Source organism: Lissotriton helveticus, chromosome 7, assembly GCF_964261635.1.
Source record: "Lissotriton helveticus chromosome 7, aLisHel1.1, whole genome shotgun sequence".
Taxonomy (NCBI): Eukaryota; Metazoa; Chordata; class Amphibia; order Caudata; family Salamandridae; genus Lissotriton; species Lissotriton helveticus.
The window spans coordinates 1,957,158,825-1,957,177,011 of record NC_136068.1 but is presented as its reverse complement, the minus strand read 5'-3'; the positions used below and the strand labels follow the sequence as shown (position 1 = coordinate 1,957,177,011).

The window sequence follows — 18,187 nt, the reverse complement described above, 5'->3', positions numbered from 1 at the left end:
AGGGAGAGGAAAGGAGAGGAGAGGATAGGAGGGAGAGGAGAGGAGAGGAGAGGAGAGGATAGGAGGGAGAGGAGAGGAGAGGAGAAGAGAGGAGAGGAGAGGAGAGGAGGGAGAGGAGAGGAGAGGAGAGGAGAGGAGAGGAGGGAGAGGAAAGGAGAGGAGAGGAGAGGATAGGAGGGAGAGGAGAGGAGAGGAGAGGAGAAGAGAGGAGAGGAGAGAGAGGAAAGGAGAGGAGAGGGGAGAGTCTTGTGCTGGTAAAGGGAGCCCCACTTCAGGTGTTATCTGTCACTGTTGCCCACCAGCAGCCCCCTCGTCTGCACCCCGCTGTCTTGACTGCCTGTATGTAGGTGCAGGGGGGGGCTGGACTGGGGCCCCCAGGCGGGCCGAGCCCCCATCTGGGCAGTGGTAACAAGTGAGAGCCCCACATCTGGGCAGTGGTGACAAGTGAGAGCCCCACATCTGGGCAGTGGTGACAAGTGAGAGCCCCACATCTGGGCAGTGGTGACAAGTGAGAGCCCCACATCTGGGCAGTGGTGACAAGTGAGAGACCCACATCTGGGCAGTGGTAACAAGTGAGAGCCCCACATCTGGGCAGTGGTGACAAGTGAGAGTCCCACATCTGGGCAGTGGTGACAAGTGAGAGCCCCACATCTGGGCTGTGGTGACAAGTGAGAGCCTCACATCTGGGCAGTGGTGACAAGTGAGAGTCCCACATCTGGGCAGTGGTGACAAGTGAGAGCCCCCATCTCGGCAGTGGTGACAAGTGAGAGCCCCACATGTGGGCAGTGGTGACAAGTGACAGCCCCACATCTGGGCAGTGGTGACAAGTGAGAGTAAAGAAAAACCAAAGGTGGTGATAGACGGAGCATTGACAGTACAAGCACTCACCCCCAGTCAACTGATCTGGGTTTAATCCATCACCGTTCTTTAGCCCACTCTGCCACCCCAGTTCAGACCTGGCCATATGCAAATCAGTCTGACCCTGTGCCTCATGGGAACAGTCCAGCCCGAACTGCCAAGCCATGCCTTCCCTGGACCGGAATCAAGCTTCCCAGGACCGGTTTCTGGCATTACAGCCATCTTCAGCCGGGCTTGCTTGACTCCAGTGGTGACAAGTGACAGCCCCACATCTGGGCAGTGGTGACAAGTGAGAGCCCCACATCTGGGCAGTGGTGACAAGGGAGAGTCCCACATCTGGGCAGTGGTGACAAGTGAGAGCGCCACTGTGAGAAGTTAGCCTGGCATATGATGTCCACTATTCTAGTGGGCACCTTGCACCAGTCTAAATGACCCTTATTGATGGTAGTTGGAAAGTCAACCTTATAGACAAGCTATCCTAGTGGTAGCATGGACCAGCAGTCATAGGCTAAGACTTCAGAGAGCATGTGAAGCCAGCTGTTTTACCAATTATAATCCCTTGAATACCAAATGAAAGGACACCACACAAGGTATATATCAAATATATATGTATTTATTACTAACACAACCCCTCTGCACTCTTTATGAGGTCAGAGTTCGAGATACGTTACAAGTTACTCATTAAACATACTTTAAGTTGCATGTTAGAAACGGGATCCCTGGCTGGCCAGGGCTTGCGCCAAAGTCAGTCAGAGACCACCACTTCCATGTCAGGGCAAGGGAGTTACAAGCCAAGATAACCCCTACTCACCCTCTAGGTAACGTGGCACGAGCAGCAAGGCTAAACTTTGAGGCGATGTGAGTTAAGTGTTTGCCCACGCACCCCCAGCAACAACACCCAAGGCCCACCACAAAGGAAACTCCACACAAGGCTATATAAAAATAGCCTTTGTATTACACCAAAACACATTAGATAAAACACACACTTTACAATGTGCCAACAGGCACGGGCAGAATTTACAGGGGATATGTACAAGACAGGGCCACCTGGACCACTGTCAGGAATCAGCACTTTTAGAAGTAACACTTTTAGAAATAGCACTTAGTAAAATTAGCACTTAGAACATAGAATATAGCACAAAATAGCACACAACCAGTAATCACTGGTAACCAGGACCTCACTAGCACCACCTATACTAGGAAAAAAAACAACCACCTAAGTATCACAATACCTGTAGGGGTGTAAGAACATAACACATGATGCATAACATACATTCAGAGGTGTAAGGAACAAGGCGCTTGACGCATAAAAACACATTCAGAGGTTAAGAAAATGAACAATTGCGCCAAACTCACATTAGTCACCACCTGTGACTGTCCCTAGGCCAACTGTCCCAAAGTTAGGGGCCTAAACGTAGGACATCAACGCACACAACTAGACAACAACGCACACAACTGCAAGGAACTCTTCAACATCGTGAAAGAGCTCTCCAACCCCAACGCCGGAAGCAACGACATCACCCCATCGCAAGACCTCTGCAACTCCCTCGCCTCCTACTTCCACAACAAGATCGTGGACATACACAACAGCTTCAGCAGTCAACCATCGCACACAACGACCGCAGCAACGCCGCCCACCACCACCCTCCGCGCCTGGACTCCGATCAGCACCGATGACACCGCCCGCATGATGAACTCCATCCACTCCGGATCTCCGACCGACCCCTGCCCTCACCACGTCTTCAACAAAGCTGATGCTGTCATCGCACCCCACCTGCGGGACATTATCAACACCTCCTTCGACACCGCCACCTTCCCGGAGAGCTGGAAGCTCGCCGAACTCAGCGCTCTACTAAAGAAACCAACAGCGGACCCCACCGAACTCAAGAACTACCGCCCCATCTCGCTCCTCCCGTTTCCAGCCAAAGTCATCGAGAAGACCGTCAACAAACAGCTGGCCGCCTTCCTCGAGACGAATGGATCCCTCGACCCCTCACAGTCTGGCTTCCGAGCCAACCACAGCACCGAGACCGCCCTCATCGCTGCCACCGATGACATCCGAGCCCTGATGGACAACGGAGAAACAGCGGCCCTCATCCTCCTAGACCTCTCCGCGGCATTCGACACTGTCTGCCACCGCACCCTAGTGCAGCGCCTCAGCAACGTCGGAATTCAGGAGAAGGCACTGGAATGGATCGTCTCCTTCCTCGACGGAAGAACACAGAGAGTCCGTCTACCACCGTACAAGTCAGAGGCCACCGAAGTCATCTGCGGCGTCCCTCAAGGATCCTCGCTGAGCCCCACCCTCTTCAACGTCTACATGAGCCCCCTCGCGCCCATCGCACGCCAACACAACCTGAACATCATCTCCTACTCCGATGACACCCAGCTGATCCTCTCACTGACCAACGACCCCGCCGCTTCCAGAGCCAACCTTCACGAAGGGATGAAAGATGTAGCCGAGTGGATGACGACCAGCCGCCTGAAACTGAACTCAGACAAGACGGAAGTCCTCATCCTGGGATCCTCGCCCTCCGCCTGGGACGACTCCTGTTGGCCCCCCGCCCTGGGCACCGCACCCAAACCAACAGACCACGCACGCAACCTGGGCTTCATCCTGGACTCCTCCCTCTCCATGACCAGACAAGTCAACGCCGTCTCCTCGTCATGCTCCAACATCCTGCGTATGCTACGGAAGATCTTCTGGTGGATCCCCACCGAGACCAGGAAGACGGTCACCCAGGCCCTCGTCACCAGCCGACTGGACTACGGCAACGCCCTCTACGCCGGAACCACCGCCGAGCTCCAGAAGAGACTCCAGCGGATCCAGAACGCCTCAGCCAGACTCATCCTCGACATCCCCCGACGCAGCCACATCTCCGGACATCTGAGAGACCTGCACTGGCTCCCCATCAACAAGAGAATCACCTTCCGTCTCCTCACTCACGCACACAAAGCCCTACACGACCAAGGCCCGAGCTACCTCAACAACCGCATCAACTTCTACGCTCCCAAACGCCACCTCCGATCAGCCAGTCACGCCCTCGCCGCCGTCCCCCGCATCCGAAGAACGACAACAGGAGGTAGGTCCTTCTCCCACCTGGCCGCCAAGACCTGGAACTCCCTCCCGACCGACCTGCGCCTGACCCAAGACCACCTTTCTTTCAGGAAGAAGCTCAAGACCTGGCTGTTCGAGCAGTAGCAGCACCCCCCCCCCCCAAGCGACTTGAGACCCTCCGGGTAAGTAGTGCGCTCTATAAATGTCCATGATTGATTGATTGATTGAACGTGGCAGTTGCCCACAAAGTGCTGGGCAACTGGTGCATGCAAGGATGGGCCAACGTGGGAGCCTCGCAGGCTCTGAATCAAACAAACTGTGCCCTGGAGCCTCTTGGGGCTCTAAGAACAAAGGGCGCTGTGAGCCTTTCGTGGCTCTAAACAAATATGGCCGGGAGCCCCTCGGGCTCGACGAACAACTGTGGGCGTGGGGAGCCTCTGGGCTCGAAAACGGGAATGCCCTGAGCCTCTCGGGCTCGACGAACAGATTGCCCCTTGGAGCCTCGGGGATCCAATCTCATATGCGGGCTACGTTGGAGTCCCTCACGGGGGACTCAGGATCAATACAACTGCCCTCAAGAGCCTCAACCAGCTCTTCACTCTGACGGGGAGGGGCGGGCACCGGCAATGTGCCCCGACGCCCCCTCCCCGATTCTGCACTCATAGCCCCACTCACCGGCTGTCTCAATGGCGGGACGGCTCCTCCTCTGCCGGGGCTCTCCCTTCGCTCGGGAGCCTCGGGACGGCCAAGGCAGGCTGCTTCCTGCTTCTCCGGCCTGGCCTCGTCACGCTACCATCCGCCTGACTTCCGCTTCGGGGCCGCCAATGGCAGCGCGGCCCTGGGGGTATAGAGGCGGGACTTCCGGGTCGCCGTAGGCAGTGCGGCGGCCCGGCAGGGTCTCCTGGGCTGCGGCGGTGAAGTCGCTATTCACAATCCCTCGGGGGCAATGCCGGGTGGGCACCGGCCTCTAATGTAAAATAGAAGGCGAGGTGGGCACTCGGTCGGGCCGCGCAGCTAGCGGCAAGGTCCCTGGCGGGGTGGGCACCTGCCAGGGGATTCCCAAATCGGCAAAAGTAGATGGGCAAACGCCGCTTGGGCACCGGCTGTGCAAAAAGTGCTCCCAAGCGCTTAGGGGCCGGATAAAGCGCTCTCAGGCGCTAGGGAAAGAATAAAGCGCTCCCATCGCTTAGGGAAGAAATAAAGCGCTCTTAAGCGCAAGAGGCAATCCACAAAGCTCCAGCAAGGTCTGGAGGCAGGCAGGGGGCAAGGCTGGGCCCAGAGCCAGTTCACTGGGTCTCCAGGCAAGGAGACAATCCAAGTGGCGGTCCTCTGGCCCAGCAGCAGCAGCAGCCCCCTCAGGCAGGATCCTGGCAGAGAACAAATTGTAAGGGGACACAGCCCCTTCTTATACAGGTAAATCCTTTATCTCAGGGTGCAGGGTGGGGGCAAACCAGTTGCAGCTGGTCTCTGAGCACTGTTGATGGGCTCAACCACCCTCTCTATTCACTGGCAGGGCTTGGGTCATCCGTCGCACCACAGGGGGGCGGAGCCAGCATTGTCTGGGGAAAACCCAGCCTCATTCAGGACATAGGTACACTCCTCCCACACATCACTAATGCTAATCTCCCACTCACCGCCGGGCAGACCCATCCAGACTTCCTGGAGCCTGGCTCACCATCCAGCTCCAGCCAATCACACGTCAGGCATATTTTACACTAATATGCCAACTCCTAGAAGTGGCATTTGTACACAAGACACAATCATGCCACATATATCATTGCGAAGCATTCACTCTCACGAGTTCGCGCATACCAAATTCGAGCATGCACGCCTCACGCATCAGGAACTACCAGGGACACAGACATTCCCCATGCATTCCTATGGGAGGGCAGGCCAACCTCACTCCACGCACTCAGAGTGCACACGCACTTTCCACTGGGACACAGTGAAAGTGCGCAGAACCCAAAAATCACCATCACCAGGTCACCATTACAAGCAAAAAGTTTAGGGGTGAACCTGCCATAAGGGCCAAGTCCAACATTGCACAAATACAATTCTGCCCTAGGGGCCTCACGAACCATATACTATGTAAGTGGTATAAGAACCACTTCAGGAATAGGGAATAGGACTAGGGCCTAGGGCACAGTTTTCCAAACTTTTCATGTTGGTGACACACCTTTTTGTGAAAACAATTTCAGGGACACAGTAACGCGAGAGAGCGCAGCGAGCGAGCCCGAACCACCTAAACACAACCCACATACACACACAACCTCCCCACACACACACAACCCCCCCACACAACCCCACCCCCCCCACACACACACCCCCACACACACACACCCCCCACACACACACACACCCACACCCACACACAACCCCACACACACAACCCCCCACACACACAACCCCCCACACACACACACAACCCCACACACACAACCCCCCCACACACACAACCACACACACAACCCCACACACACAACCACACACACACACAACCCCCCACACATACACAACCCCACACACATACACACCACCACACACACACACCCACACAACCCCACACACACACAACCCTCACACACACCCCCACACAGACAACCCCCACACACACAGCCCCCCACACATACACAACCCCACAAACACACACAACCACACACACACACACACAACCCCATGCACAAAACCCCACACACACAACCCCACACACACCCACACCCACACACAACCCCACACACACAACCCCACACACACACAACCCCCCACACACACACAACCCCACACACACAACCCCCCCCCACACACACAACCACACACACAACCCCACACACACAACCACACACACACACACAACCCCCCACACATACACAACCCCACACACATACACACCACCACACACACACACACACACACACCCACACAACCCCACACACACACAACCCTCACACACACCCCCACACAGACAACCCCCACACACACAGCCCCCCACACATACACAACCCCACAAACACACACAACCACACACACACACACAACCCCATGCACACAACCCCACACACACAACCCCACACACACACAACCCCACACACACAACGCCACACACACATACAGCCCCCCACACACACAGGCCCACACACACACAGCCCCACACACAACTCCACACACACACACACACCCAACACACACTCACACACCCACTTTCAGGGGAAAAAATCAATATAACTGAGAGACACTCAATAGCAGTCCATAAAACCTTTGGACTGCATGCTCAGGGCCGTGAGCAGGCCGTGAGCAGCGCCGTAGCACTCCCATAGGGCACAAAAGGGTACCAGATTGCACCAAAATTGTGTCAAGAGACATTCTTGCTCAGAGCAAACGAGCACTTGGATGGTAAATTATAATTTTGCCGGCTTTTCCTAAAACCCTTGAACTGGAGAGAGAAGCCAGAGAGAAAATCACTACTGCAGGCCTGATTTAGAGTTTGACGGACCGTGACGGATATCCCGACCGCCGTGGACATGATGGACTGATAATATGGCGGACGGAATATCCGTCACATTTGTAACGGAGTAAACTGGTCTGCCAAACTCTAAATTAGCAATTAGCAATATAAGTGTTGTATCAACGGAAGCAAGAGAGAAAGGTTAGTGCGAGGATTGAGAAAAGTGAAAACATATGCGAACCAATCATAACTGAGAAGACATGCTTTATTTCTGCGTATTTTTCCTTGTCGTTGAGAGATGACAATCTGGGTAGTAGAGACCTGCCTACTGTGCTGTGCAAATATCATGCAAACACACCGAAGTTAATAACAAAATGCATGTATTTCCATTTGTGAACGGTGCCAGCGGGCCAGAGCGACGCGGAGGGGTGCCCCCTCGTCTGCCGCCGCTTGAAAGGGAGCCCCGGACATCAACGGAATATAAAGAAGGTCAATTTTAAATTATAAAGTGATTTGTGAGACCTGTCACCACCTGCCGCATAATGAAACTACCCTGCCACCATATGTGTCGCCCAGAAGGCCAGGCCGTTTTGCAAGCATCGTGGGGGCAGAGCTAATGTCCCCTTAAGCCGGTTATGGAAATCACCTGTCATGTCGCCCCTCCCCCCACGAGGGTCATTTGTCAGCACGCGCCCTCCCCTCGTCGGATCACCGGGTGCTTATTTTGGGGGTGCTGTGAAGCCTCTGCCAGTTGTGCCCTCCCCCCATTGTTTCTCTGTCTGTTGGGGGGACGTTCCTCACAAAGACGCAAAGTCAACAACAAGGCCCGTGTGCAAAAGATGAAATCCTTCACTTTGTCCCAGCAAGGCCACGCGCTCAGGGCCGTGAGCAGCGCCGTAGCACTCCCGGGGGGGGGGCGGGGGGGGGATCCAATACTCACTGGAGCTCCTGTCCACGAGGCTCCACTCTGCAGCTGCACCGCCTTCCGCCTTGTACGCCGCGTGCACGTCGCGATCACTGAGTGAGGGGGCTCGAGTCCATTCCCCTAATATCGACAGAGGTCATCGCGTCGCATCGCGCGACACACCTAGGTGTGGGTCGCAACACAGTAACGTGTCATGCCACACAGTTTGAAAAGCTGTAGCCTAGGGAGTCGCTGGGGCTACACTACAGGACCAAAGGTTAGGAAGTAGGAGACCCACGGGAGACGCGTGCAGTGTGGGAACACAGTCGCGAGCTACCATTGACTTACAATGGGAAACGAAGAAGTCACAATGTTACTGATTAGGGACACTTCCGGGTGGACTACGGTGAAACCCCTTTAAACTAGGACACTTGGATAGTCAATACCCACGGGAGCACCGGAGTACCCTTCCTACAGAGGCTCTAGCGCCTTGATGCCATCATGTTTCACACAGCGCAGACTCCAGATGTGCCCTGCCGGGTTGGAGGCGTGTGCAGCGACGAGCCCTGCCCAGGAAGAGCGCCCCCTTGGCGCTGCCCCCTCTGGGGCCAGGCTCTAAGGCTGCCTTGCACAGGATCACACATCGAACTTGGTCTGCCTTCTTACCAGGTCGGACTTCACCTCAGAACCTGTGAGTGTTTGCGGGGAACGCCCGAGTCACACCCAGGTGACCCACCCTTGAAGCAGGGAACACCCCCGTGATGCCGCCTTGAAGCACAGGACACCCCAGTGACGCCCCCTTGAAGCAGGGAACACCCAAGTGACGCCCCCTTGAAGCAGGGAACACCCAGTGACGCCCCCTTGAAGCACAGGACACCCCAGTGACGCCCCCTTGAAGCAGGGAACACCCCAGTGACGCCCACCTGAAACAAAGGAGACCCCTGTGACGCCCCCTTGAAGCAGGAAACACCCCCGTGACGCCCCCTTGAAGCAGGGAACACCCCAGTGACGCCCCCTTGAAGCAGGGAACACCCCAGTGACGCCCCCTTGAAGCACAGGACACCCCAGTGATGCACCCTTGAAGCAGGGAACACCCCAGTGATGCCCCCTTGAAGCAGGGAACACCCAAGTGACGCCCCCTTGAAGCAGGGAACACCCCAGTGACGCCCCCTTAAAGCACAGAACATCCGAGTGACGCCCCCCTGAAGCAGAGGACACCCAGTGACGCCCCCTTGAAGCACAGAACACCCCAGTGACGCCCCTCGAAGCAGGGAACACCCGTGGCACCCCCTTGAAGTACAGAACACCCCAGTGATGCCCCCCTGAAGCAGAGGACACCCCAGTAACGCCCCATTGAAGCACAGAACACCCCAGTGACGCCCCCTTGAAGCACAGAACACCCCAGTGACGCCCCCTTGAAGCACAGAACACCCCAGTAACGCCCCATTGAAGCACAGAACACCCCAGTGACGCCCCCTTGAAGCACAGAACACCCCAGTGACGCCCCCTTGAAGCACAGAACACCCCAGTGACGCCCCCTGGAAGCACAGGACACCCCAGTGACGCCCCCTGGGAGCACAGGACACCCCAGTGACGCCCCCTGGAAGCACAGGACACCCCAGTGACGCCCCCTGAAGCAGAGGACACCCCAGTGACGCCACCTTGAAGCAGGGAACACCCCAGTGACGCCCCCTGGAAGCACAGGACACCCCAGTGACGCCCCCTTGAAGCACAGGACACCCCAGAGACGCCCCATTGAAACAGGGAACACCCCAGTGACGCCCCCTGGAAGCACAGGACACCCCAGTGACGTCCCCCGGAAGCAGAGGACACCCCAGTGACGCCCCCTTGAAGCACAGAACACCCCAGTGACGCACCCCTGAAGCAGATAACACCCCAGTGAGGCCCCCTTGAAGCAAAGAACACCCCAGTGACGCCCCTTGGAGCACAGAACACCCCAGTAACGCCCCCTATGAAGCACAGGACACCCCAGTGATGCCCACTTGAAGCACAGAACACCCCAGTGACGCCCCCTTGAAGCACAGAACACCCCAGTTATGCCCCCTTGAAGCAGGGAACACCCCAGTGATGCCCCCTTGAAGCACAGGACACCCCAGTGACGCCCACTGTGAAGCAAAGGACACCCCAGTAACGCTCCTTTGAAGCAGAGGACACCCCTGTAACGCCCCCTTGAAGCAGAGAACACCACAGTAACGCCCCCTTTGAAGCAGAGAACACCCCTGTGACGCCCCCTTGAAGCACAGAACACCCCAGAAACGCCCCCTTGAAGCAAAGAACACCCCAGTAACGCCCCCTTGAAACAGAGGACTCCCCAGTAACGCCCCCTTGAAACAGAGGACTCCCCAGTAACGCCCCCTTGAAGCAAAGAACATCCCAGTAACGCCCCCTTGAAGCAAAGAACACCCCAGTAACGCCCCCTTGAAGCAAAGAACACCCCAGTGACGCTCCCTTGAAGCAAAGGACACCCCAGTAACGCCCCCTTGAAACAAAGAACACCCCAGTAACGCCCTCTTGAAGCAAAGAACACCCCAGTGACGCTCCCTTGAAGCAAAGGACACCCCAGTAACGCCCCCTTGAAACAAAGAACACCCCAGTAACGCCCTCTTGAAACAAAGAACACCCCAGTGACGCTCCCTTGAAGCAAAGAACATCCCAGTAACGCCCCCTTGAAGCAAAGAACACCCCAGTGACGCTCCCTTGAAGCAAAGAACATCCCAGTAACGCCCCCTTGAAGCAAAGGACACCCCAGTAACGCCCCCTTGAAGCAAAGAACACCCCAGTAACGCCCCCTTGAAACAGAGGACTCCCCAGTAACGCCCCCTTGAAACAGAGGACTCCCCAGTAACGCCCCCTTGAAACAAAGAACACCCCAGTAACGCCCCCTTGAAGCAAAGAACACCCCAGTGACGCTCCCTTGAAGCAAAGGACACCCCAGTAACGCCCCCTTGAAACAAAGAACACCCCAGTAACGCCCTCTTGAAGCAAAGAACACCCCAGTGACGCCCCCTTGAAGCAAAGGACACCCCTGTAACGCCCTCTTGAAGCAAAGAACACCCCTGTAACGCCCCCTTGAAGCAAAGAACACCCCTGTAACGCCCCCTTGAAGCAAAGGACACCCCTGTAACGCCCCCTTGAAGCAAAGAACAGTCCAGTAACGCCCCCTTGAATCAAAGGACACCCCAGTGACGCCCCCTTGAAGCAGGGAACACCCCAGTGACGCCCCTTGAAACAAAGAGCACCCCAGTAACGCCCCCTTGAAGCAAAGAACACCCCAGTGCACAGTGCTTTCTGCACCGAGCAGGGGTCTCCTCTGCAGAAGAAAAGGGCCTGGGTGCTGGAAAGTTAACACCAGGCGCCAACGGCCGTCGCTTTCGGCTGTGCTGGCCCGCAGGAGATCTGGCCCATATCTTTGAACTTCTTTTGCCCCAGCAGTTGACTAGGGGTGTGCAAAGCTGCGAAGTCTGTTAGCGCACTGCCTTCTGAATATCTTTCACTTCAAGAGCTTAGTAACTTGCGGAGCACCTGAACTTTAAAAAGAGGATTGACTTTGCCAATGCTTGAGATTGGTGGTGACGGTATTGGTGTTGGTGGTTTTTCTATTGGTGGTGCGGATGTTGCTGGTGGAGGTATTGTTGGTACTGGTGATGTGTTATTAGTGGGGCGGGTATTGGGGTGGTGGTATTTTAATTGATGCTAGCGGTTTTGGTCCTGGTGGTATTGTTACTTGTGGTGTATAATTGGTGGGGGTATTTATTTTGGTGCTGGTGGTATTGGCGGTGGTGGTGTGTTGGAACTGGCACTTTCTGGTCGGCTGCGGTGAAGCCATAGCCAGGCAGAACCTATCAGTGGCGGGGATTACACTCACGTATAACCTGCACTCACCCTTGGGTAGTGTGGCACTGAGCAGTCAGGCTTACTACAGAGGCAATGTGTAAAGCATCCGCACAGCACCTACAAGAAAGACTTCACACATGGTGTCTGTAAATAAGGTTTGCACTCAACGCACACAATAATGAACCCAACATGAACGTCATGCATCTTGGGCCATAGATCACATTTGGATAAATTACTCGCAGTACTAGGCCCAGCCGGGTACAAATTACCTCAGTAGTATGCACACCTGGAGAAAATCCTAATCTACACCCCCTCCCCAGCACCCTTGTGCGGTGCAATACATTGTCCACCCTAGGCCCACCCTAGCAATTTGTGTAACTCAAAACCACATTGTCATAGTTATTGGGTGCACCCCAGGTCATAATGACATCAGAAATGTGTACACACAGATAATCACAACACTTTTAAACAGCACCGTGGGCCAAGGCCGCGTGGGTACAAACCAAAGTCAAACGTAGCAATCTTTTGGCATCGAATCAACATGCAAAGCAGAACACCGTCGTGCGGTGTAATTAATACCAGGCCCTCACTCCCACACACAAACACGCTTCACACCCATACGCGGTGCCGTGGATATCAGGCAGGTTGGTAGGGGGCGCACTCGCACACACGGACATAGCACCGTAATGCGATGCAACTGCTATACGGCTGGTCCGTTGATAGTACACATACAGACCCCATGACCCAACCCTCCTCCGCCATTCAGCTAACCCAGACTACCCTACACCCACGGGCTGGAGATACAGGAAACCTTCAACCTGACGCAAGGCTGATAGCGGTGGAGTCCCCTGTAGTGAGGGTCCCCGGGTAGAAGGCGGGCGTAGGCAGCAGTCAACACATGGGGGCTTGGTCACTACTCAGGAAGTTCACCCCAGATTGAGGAGCAGAAGGGGCTGAGGGTCACAGTCGTTCAATCAATGGATTCCGGCATCAGCCAAGTTCTGGGGAGCCCAGGGGGGTCACACGGTCTCTTGGCCGTAAATAATTCTCATCACCCAGGCCCGAGCCGGGCATTTCTACCCGGCAACACAAAGTCACTGGAGCTGGGCAGTTGATCCGCCGCCCTGAGGACACAAAAGGAACAATGTATGGGGGATGAAGCAGGGAGCCTCTCGGAAGAAGGAGGCGCCCGTCAGAATCATGTCGATCACAGTAGCACCCAGGCACTCCGGACACAACGGAACACAAATCCGGACTGGAACCAGGAAGGTGTCCCGTCCTGCACAAAAACAATCACCCCCGCAATGCAGGCTCCCTCGCAACATGACGCCCGGGTGTCTGCGTTGGTGCACGGCTGCTGCTTGTGTGCCGCGCAGGGCAGGACAGGATGAGCGTATCTTGTAGATAAGGCGCATTCCTGTCCTTTTATTGTGACGCGCAGCAGGAAGGCGCGCGGCGCTGCTTTGTGTCAAAACAGTAAATGAGGCGCAAAGAATCTTAGAGCAGAGAAAGGTGACTTCTAGAAACGGACAAATCCCTCTTTACCCCAGGAGAGGGCGTGTCACTGTGAATGCGATGATGCGAATCATGGTGAGGCCGCGCCCCTGCGGGCCACTATTGCAGCCTGGAGTCATCGCACCCCCCCCCCCCCCCCCCCCGCCCCCCCTGTTCACCTGTGGACCGGGCAAACCTCCCAGTGAAAGCTCCCGCGGGCAGGGGACACGTGTGTACCTGCCCTGCCTCTCACCTACCACTGGCTTCACCCCTTAAGCCTTAGGGGGGCCCTACTGGTACTGAAAGGCCCCCTCAGGATTGGCCAGAGGTTTAGAAAGGCCAAACTGAGCACAGGTGCAAGTGCGCACGCACAGGCCTGCTCTGGCAGGCGTGAGGCATGTTACAAACATAGGTAAGCACCGCTTCCTAACATGTGCAGGGAGGGCGTGCGCGGTCACGCTCAGGGCGTGTGCACGGTCACGCTCAGGGCGTTGCGCGGTCACGCTCAAGGCGTGTGCACGGTCACGCTCAGGGCATGCGGTCCCGCTCAGGGCGTGTGCACGGTCACGCTCAGGGCGTGTGCACGGTCACGCTCAAGGCATGTGCGCGGTCACGCTCAAGGCATGTGCGCGGTCACGCTCAAGGCATGCTCGCGGTCACGCTCAGGGCGTGTGCACGGTCACGCTCAGGGCGTGTGCACGGTCACGCTCAGGGCGTGTGCACGGTCACGCTCAGGGCGTGCGCGGTCACGCTCAGGGCGTGTGCACGGTCACGCTCAAGGCATGCTCGCGGTCACGCTCAGGGCGTGTGCACGGTCACGCTCAGGGCGTGTGCACGGTCACGCTCAGGGCGTGCGCGGTCACGCTCAGGGTGTTGCGCGGTCACGCTCAAGGCGTGTGCACGGTCACGCTCAAGGCGTGTGCACGGTCACGCTCAGGGCATGCGGTCCCGCTCAGGGCGTGTGCACGGTCACGCTCAAGGCATGTGCGCGGTCACGCTCAAGGCATGCTCGCGGTCACGCTCAGGGCGTGTGCACGGTCACGCTCAGGGCGTGTGCACGGTCACGCTCAGGGCGTGCGCGGTCACGCTCAGGGCATGTGCACAGTCACGCTCAGGGCGTGCGCGGTCACGCTCAGGGCGTGTGCGCGGTCACGCTCAGGGCGTGCGCGGTCACGCTCAGGGCGTGTGCGCGGTCACGCTCAGGGCGTGTGCGCGGTCACGCTCAGGGCATGCGGTCCCGCTCAGGGCGTGTGCACGGTCACGCTCAGGGCGTGTGCACGGTCACGCTCAAGGCGTGTGCGCGGTCACGCTCAAGGCATGCTCGCGGTCACGCTCAGGGCGTGTGCACGGTCACGCTCAGGGCGTGTGCGCGGTCACGCTCAGGGCGTGTGCGCGGTCACGCTCAGGGCGTGCGCGGTCACGCTCCATTCACAGTGGAAAGTGTCCGGAGCCCTCGGGCCACTGGAAGAGAAGCAGCAAAACCCACGAGAAACAGAAACAACTTTAGGGAAACAGCGCCTAAAGCGCGTCAGGTCTAACGCAGCGCTAGCGGGGGTTATATTGCTGCCAATGTTATTGGTGGAGACTCCCAGGGGCTGGCATGGACTGGCATGGACTGGCATTGGTTGGCATGGACTGGCATGGACTGGCATGGACTGGCATAATCGGACAGACTGGCCTGAATTGGCATTAACTTGCACGGCCGGGCACTGCAGCCGCGGCCTGACATGGACTGGCATGGACTGGCACATACATTGCAGCATTGAACTAGCACGGCTGGCATTCATTGGCATGACCTGACATGCCTGGCATGCAGTAGAGTGGGCTGACAGGGAGTCAACCGGCCTGTAATGGACAGGGCTGGACCGGCCTGGATTGGCAAGGGGTTGTCCTGGGCTGGCATACATTTTCATGAACTAAACTTACCTTCGGCGGCCGGTGCCGGGATGTGCGCTTGGGCATCGTGTCTAGAGCCCTCTCCCGGGGGCGCCGCGAAGTCCCGGGGGCACCTCACCTCGGTGCCAGGCAGTCCCGGGGGCACCTCACCTCAAAGACTGACAGTCCCGGGGGCACCTCACCTCGGTGCCAGGCAGTCCCGGGGGCACCTCACCTCGGTGCCAGGCAGTCCCGGGGGCACCTCACCCCGGTGCCAGGCAGTCCCGGGGGCACCTCACCTCGGTGCCAGGCAGTCCCGGGGGCACCTCACCTCGGTGCCAGACAGTCCCGGGGGCACCTCAGTGCCAGGCAGTCCCGGGGGCACCTCACCTCGATGCCAGTCCGTCTCTCCCTGAGGACTCACCTGTGTGCACCCTCACCTGAGGCTGCCCCTTAAACCCCCCATCCCTGGACACGCCCCTCGCCCAGGGGCGTGCGGTGCCAAGGTCACCCCGCGAGGCCGGGGCCATAAAGCGCCCACGGGCGACAGGTGCAATCCGGGCAATTTACAACCTGGTGTCAGGGGTCATTCATCAACCCAGGTGAGAGGGGCCCTTTCACTGCTGGTTCTCAGAGTGTCGGAGGGGTGGGTGGGGGCCCGGGAGGAGGCGGGGGGGGCCCGGGGGGAGGGGGGGCTCACACCCGATGCAGCCCGGGAGGGGCTCGAAGCGGACATCTGAGAGTGAGTGTTGGAGAGAGTTGAACTTCGTGCCTTCCAAAGATGCGTTGAGTGAGCCTCTCTGCAGGGGTCACGGGGTCACGGGGTCACGAGGAGCGTCGCAGGGGCCGAGGCTCACGGATGTTGGCCCCCCACTTCAGTCCGAGATCGAGGGGCAGGGCACAAGTCCTAAAGAAAGAAGTGGGGGACTGACCTGGATAGGCAGTATGCAAGATGACATCACGGTGCGTGACATCACAGCACATGACATCACGGTGCGTGACATCACAGTGCGTGACATCACAGTGACAGTGCGTGACTTCACGGCACGTGACATCATAGTGCGCAACATCAGGGCGCATAACATCACACATGGCATCACATGAATTGACATCATAGAAAGGGGCACCACAAGCCACGACCTTACAAGAAGTGACATCCGATCTAAAGTCCTCATAGATGTTTAGCGGGTCTATCATGTGTACATCTGAGCGCACTCCAAGGATCATAGCTCAGTGAGCTGTGGAAGATGATATGTGGAGAAGTGTGGCTCAATGGTTAGAGCGGCAGACCCTGATGCAGAGGTCTAGCCCGGGACCAGGGTTGAAGTCCCACCTCGGCGGCTTTTGGACTCAATTTCCCCGGACCTGATAATTCTCGCCTCGGTGGCTCTTGGGCTCAATGTCCACGGACCTGATAATTCTCGCCTCGGTGCCTATTCCAATCATGGGTCCCACTCTGCAACTCTGGGCAATAGCTTGCTTAATCTCCACAACGGCCCCCACAACGCGAGGGATGCCTGGTCTGCACCTTGGGGGTGCCCAGGAGTGGACACCTCACAGGGAAAACCAGGATGGGTTCCACAGCGGTATTCATACAAGCGCCTTGAGACCCTTGCGGGTGGTAGTGCGCTATACAAGTATCAATTTACATTATACATATGTGACTCCCACACATTGCAGTCCCCCAGTTTTATGTAACACATCCTGTACATTAATTTACAAATGTATGTCATTTTTTGTATATGTAATTTGGACGTGTTGATGTAAAGCGCTCAGATACCCTGCTATGGAATGAGTAGGGCTATACAAGAAAAAAGTGGCACTTAAATTATTTGAACGCCTCCTCAGGGGAAGTGGGCTCTATATAAATGCAATTTGTTTTGTTGTAAATTCTGGGAAAGACCAACACATCGAACATTCTTACAGTGAATGCTAAACATAGAATTATCCTTTATTCTAAACTTAGAATCATCCTTCTACTAAACATAGAATCGTCCTCCACTAAACATAGAATCATCCTCTATACATAGAATGGTCCTCCCACTAAACATTGAATCGTCCTCTTTACATAGAATCGTCCTCTTACTAAACAGAGAATGATCCTCTACACAGAGAATCGTCCTCTTACTAAACATAGAATGATCCTCTACACAGAGAATCATCCTCCTACTAAACATTGAATTGTCTTCTATACATAGAATCGTCCTCTTATTAACATTGAATGATCCTCTATATATAAAATTGTCCTCTTACTACACATAGAATCGTCCTCTATACATAGAATCGTCATCCTACTAAACATAGAATCGTCCTCTTTACATAGAAACGTCCTCTTAGTAAACAGAGAATCATCCTCCTACTAAACATAGAATCGTCCTCTATACATAGAATTGTCCTTCTACTAAACATAGACGTGTCCTTTATACATAGAATCGTCCTCTTACTAAACATAGAATCGTCCTCTATACATAGAATTGTCCTTCTACTAAACATAGACGTGTCCTTTATACATAGAATCATCCTTCTACTAAACATAGATTCGTCCTCTTTACATAGAAACGTCCTCTTAGTAAACAGAGAATCATCCTCCTACTAAACATAGAATCGTCCTCTATACATAGAATTGTCCTTCTACTAAACATAGACGTGTCCTTTATACATAGAATCGTCCTCTTACTAAACATAGAATGGTCCTCTATAC

The 18,187-nt window shown here is 55.9% G+C and overlaps 1 protein-coding gene across 1 annotated transcript in view; it reads right to left on the bottom strand.

The window, feature by feature from the left end:
• CLCN1 (chloride voltage-gated channel 1) overlaps positions 1 to 15,878 on the bottom strand; it is a 490,813-nt gene extending 474,935 nt beyond the window's left edge. The window contains exon 1 of the mRNA XM_078654208.1: positions 15,538 to 15,878. Coding sequence (XP_078510334.1) covers positions 15,538 to 15,573 — 36 coding nt within the window. The 5' untranslated portion in view covers positions 15,574 to 15,878. The remainder of the gene's footprint in view (positions 1 to 15,537) is intronic.
• Positions 15,879 to 18,187: the final 2,309 nt, after the last annotated feature.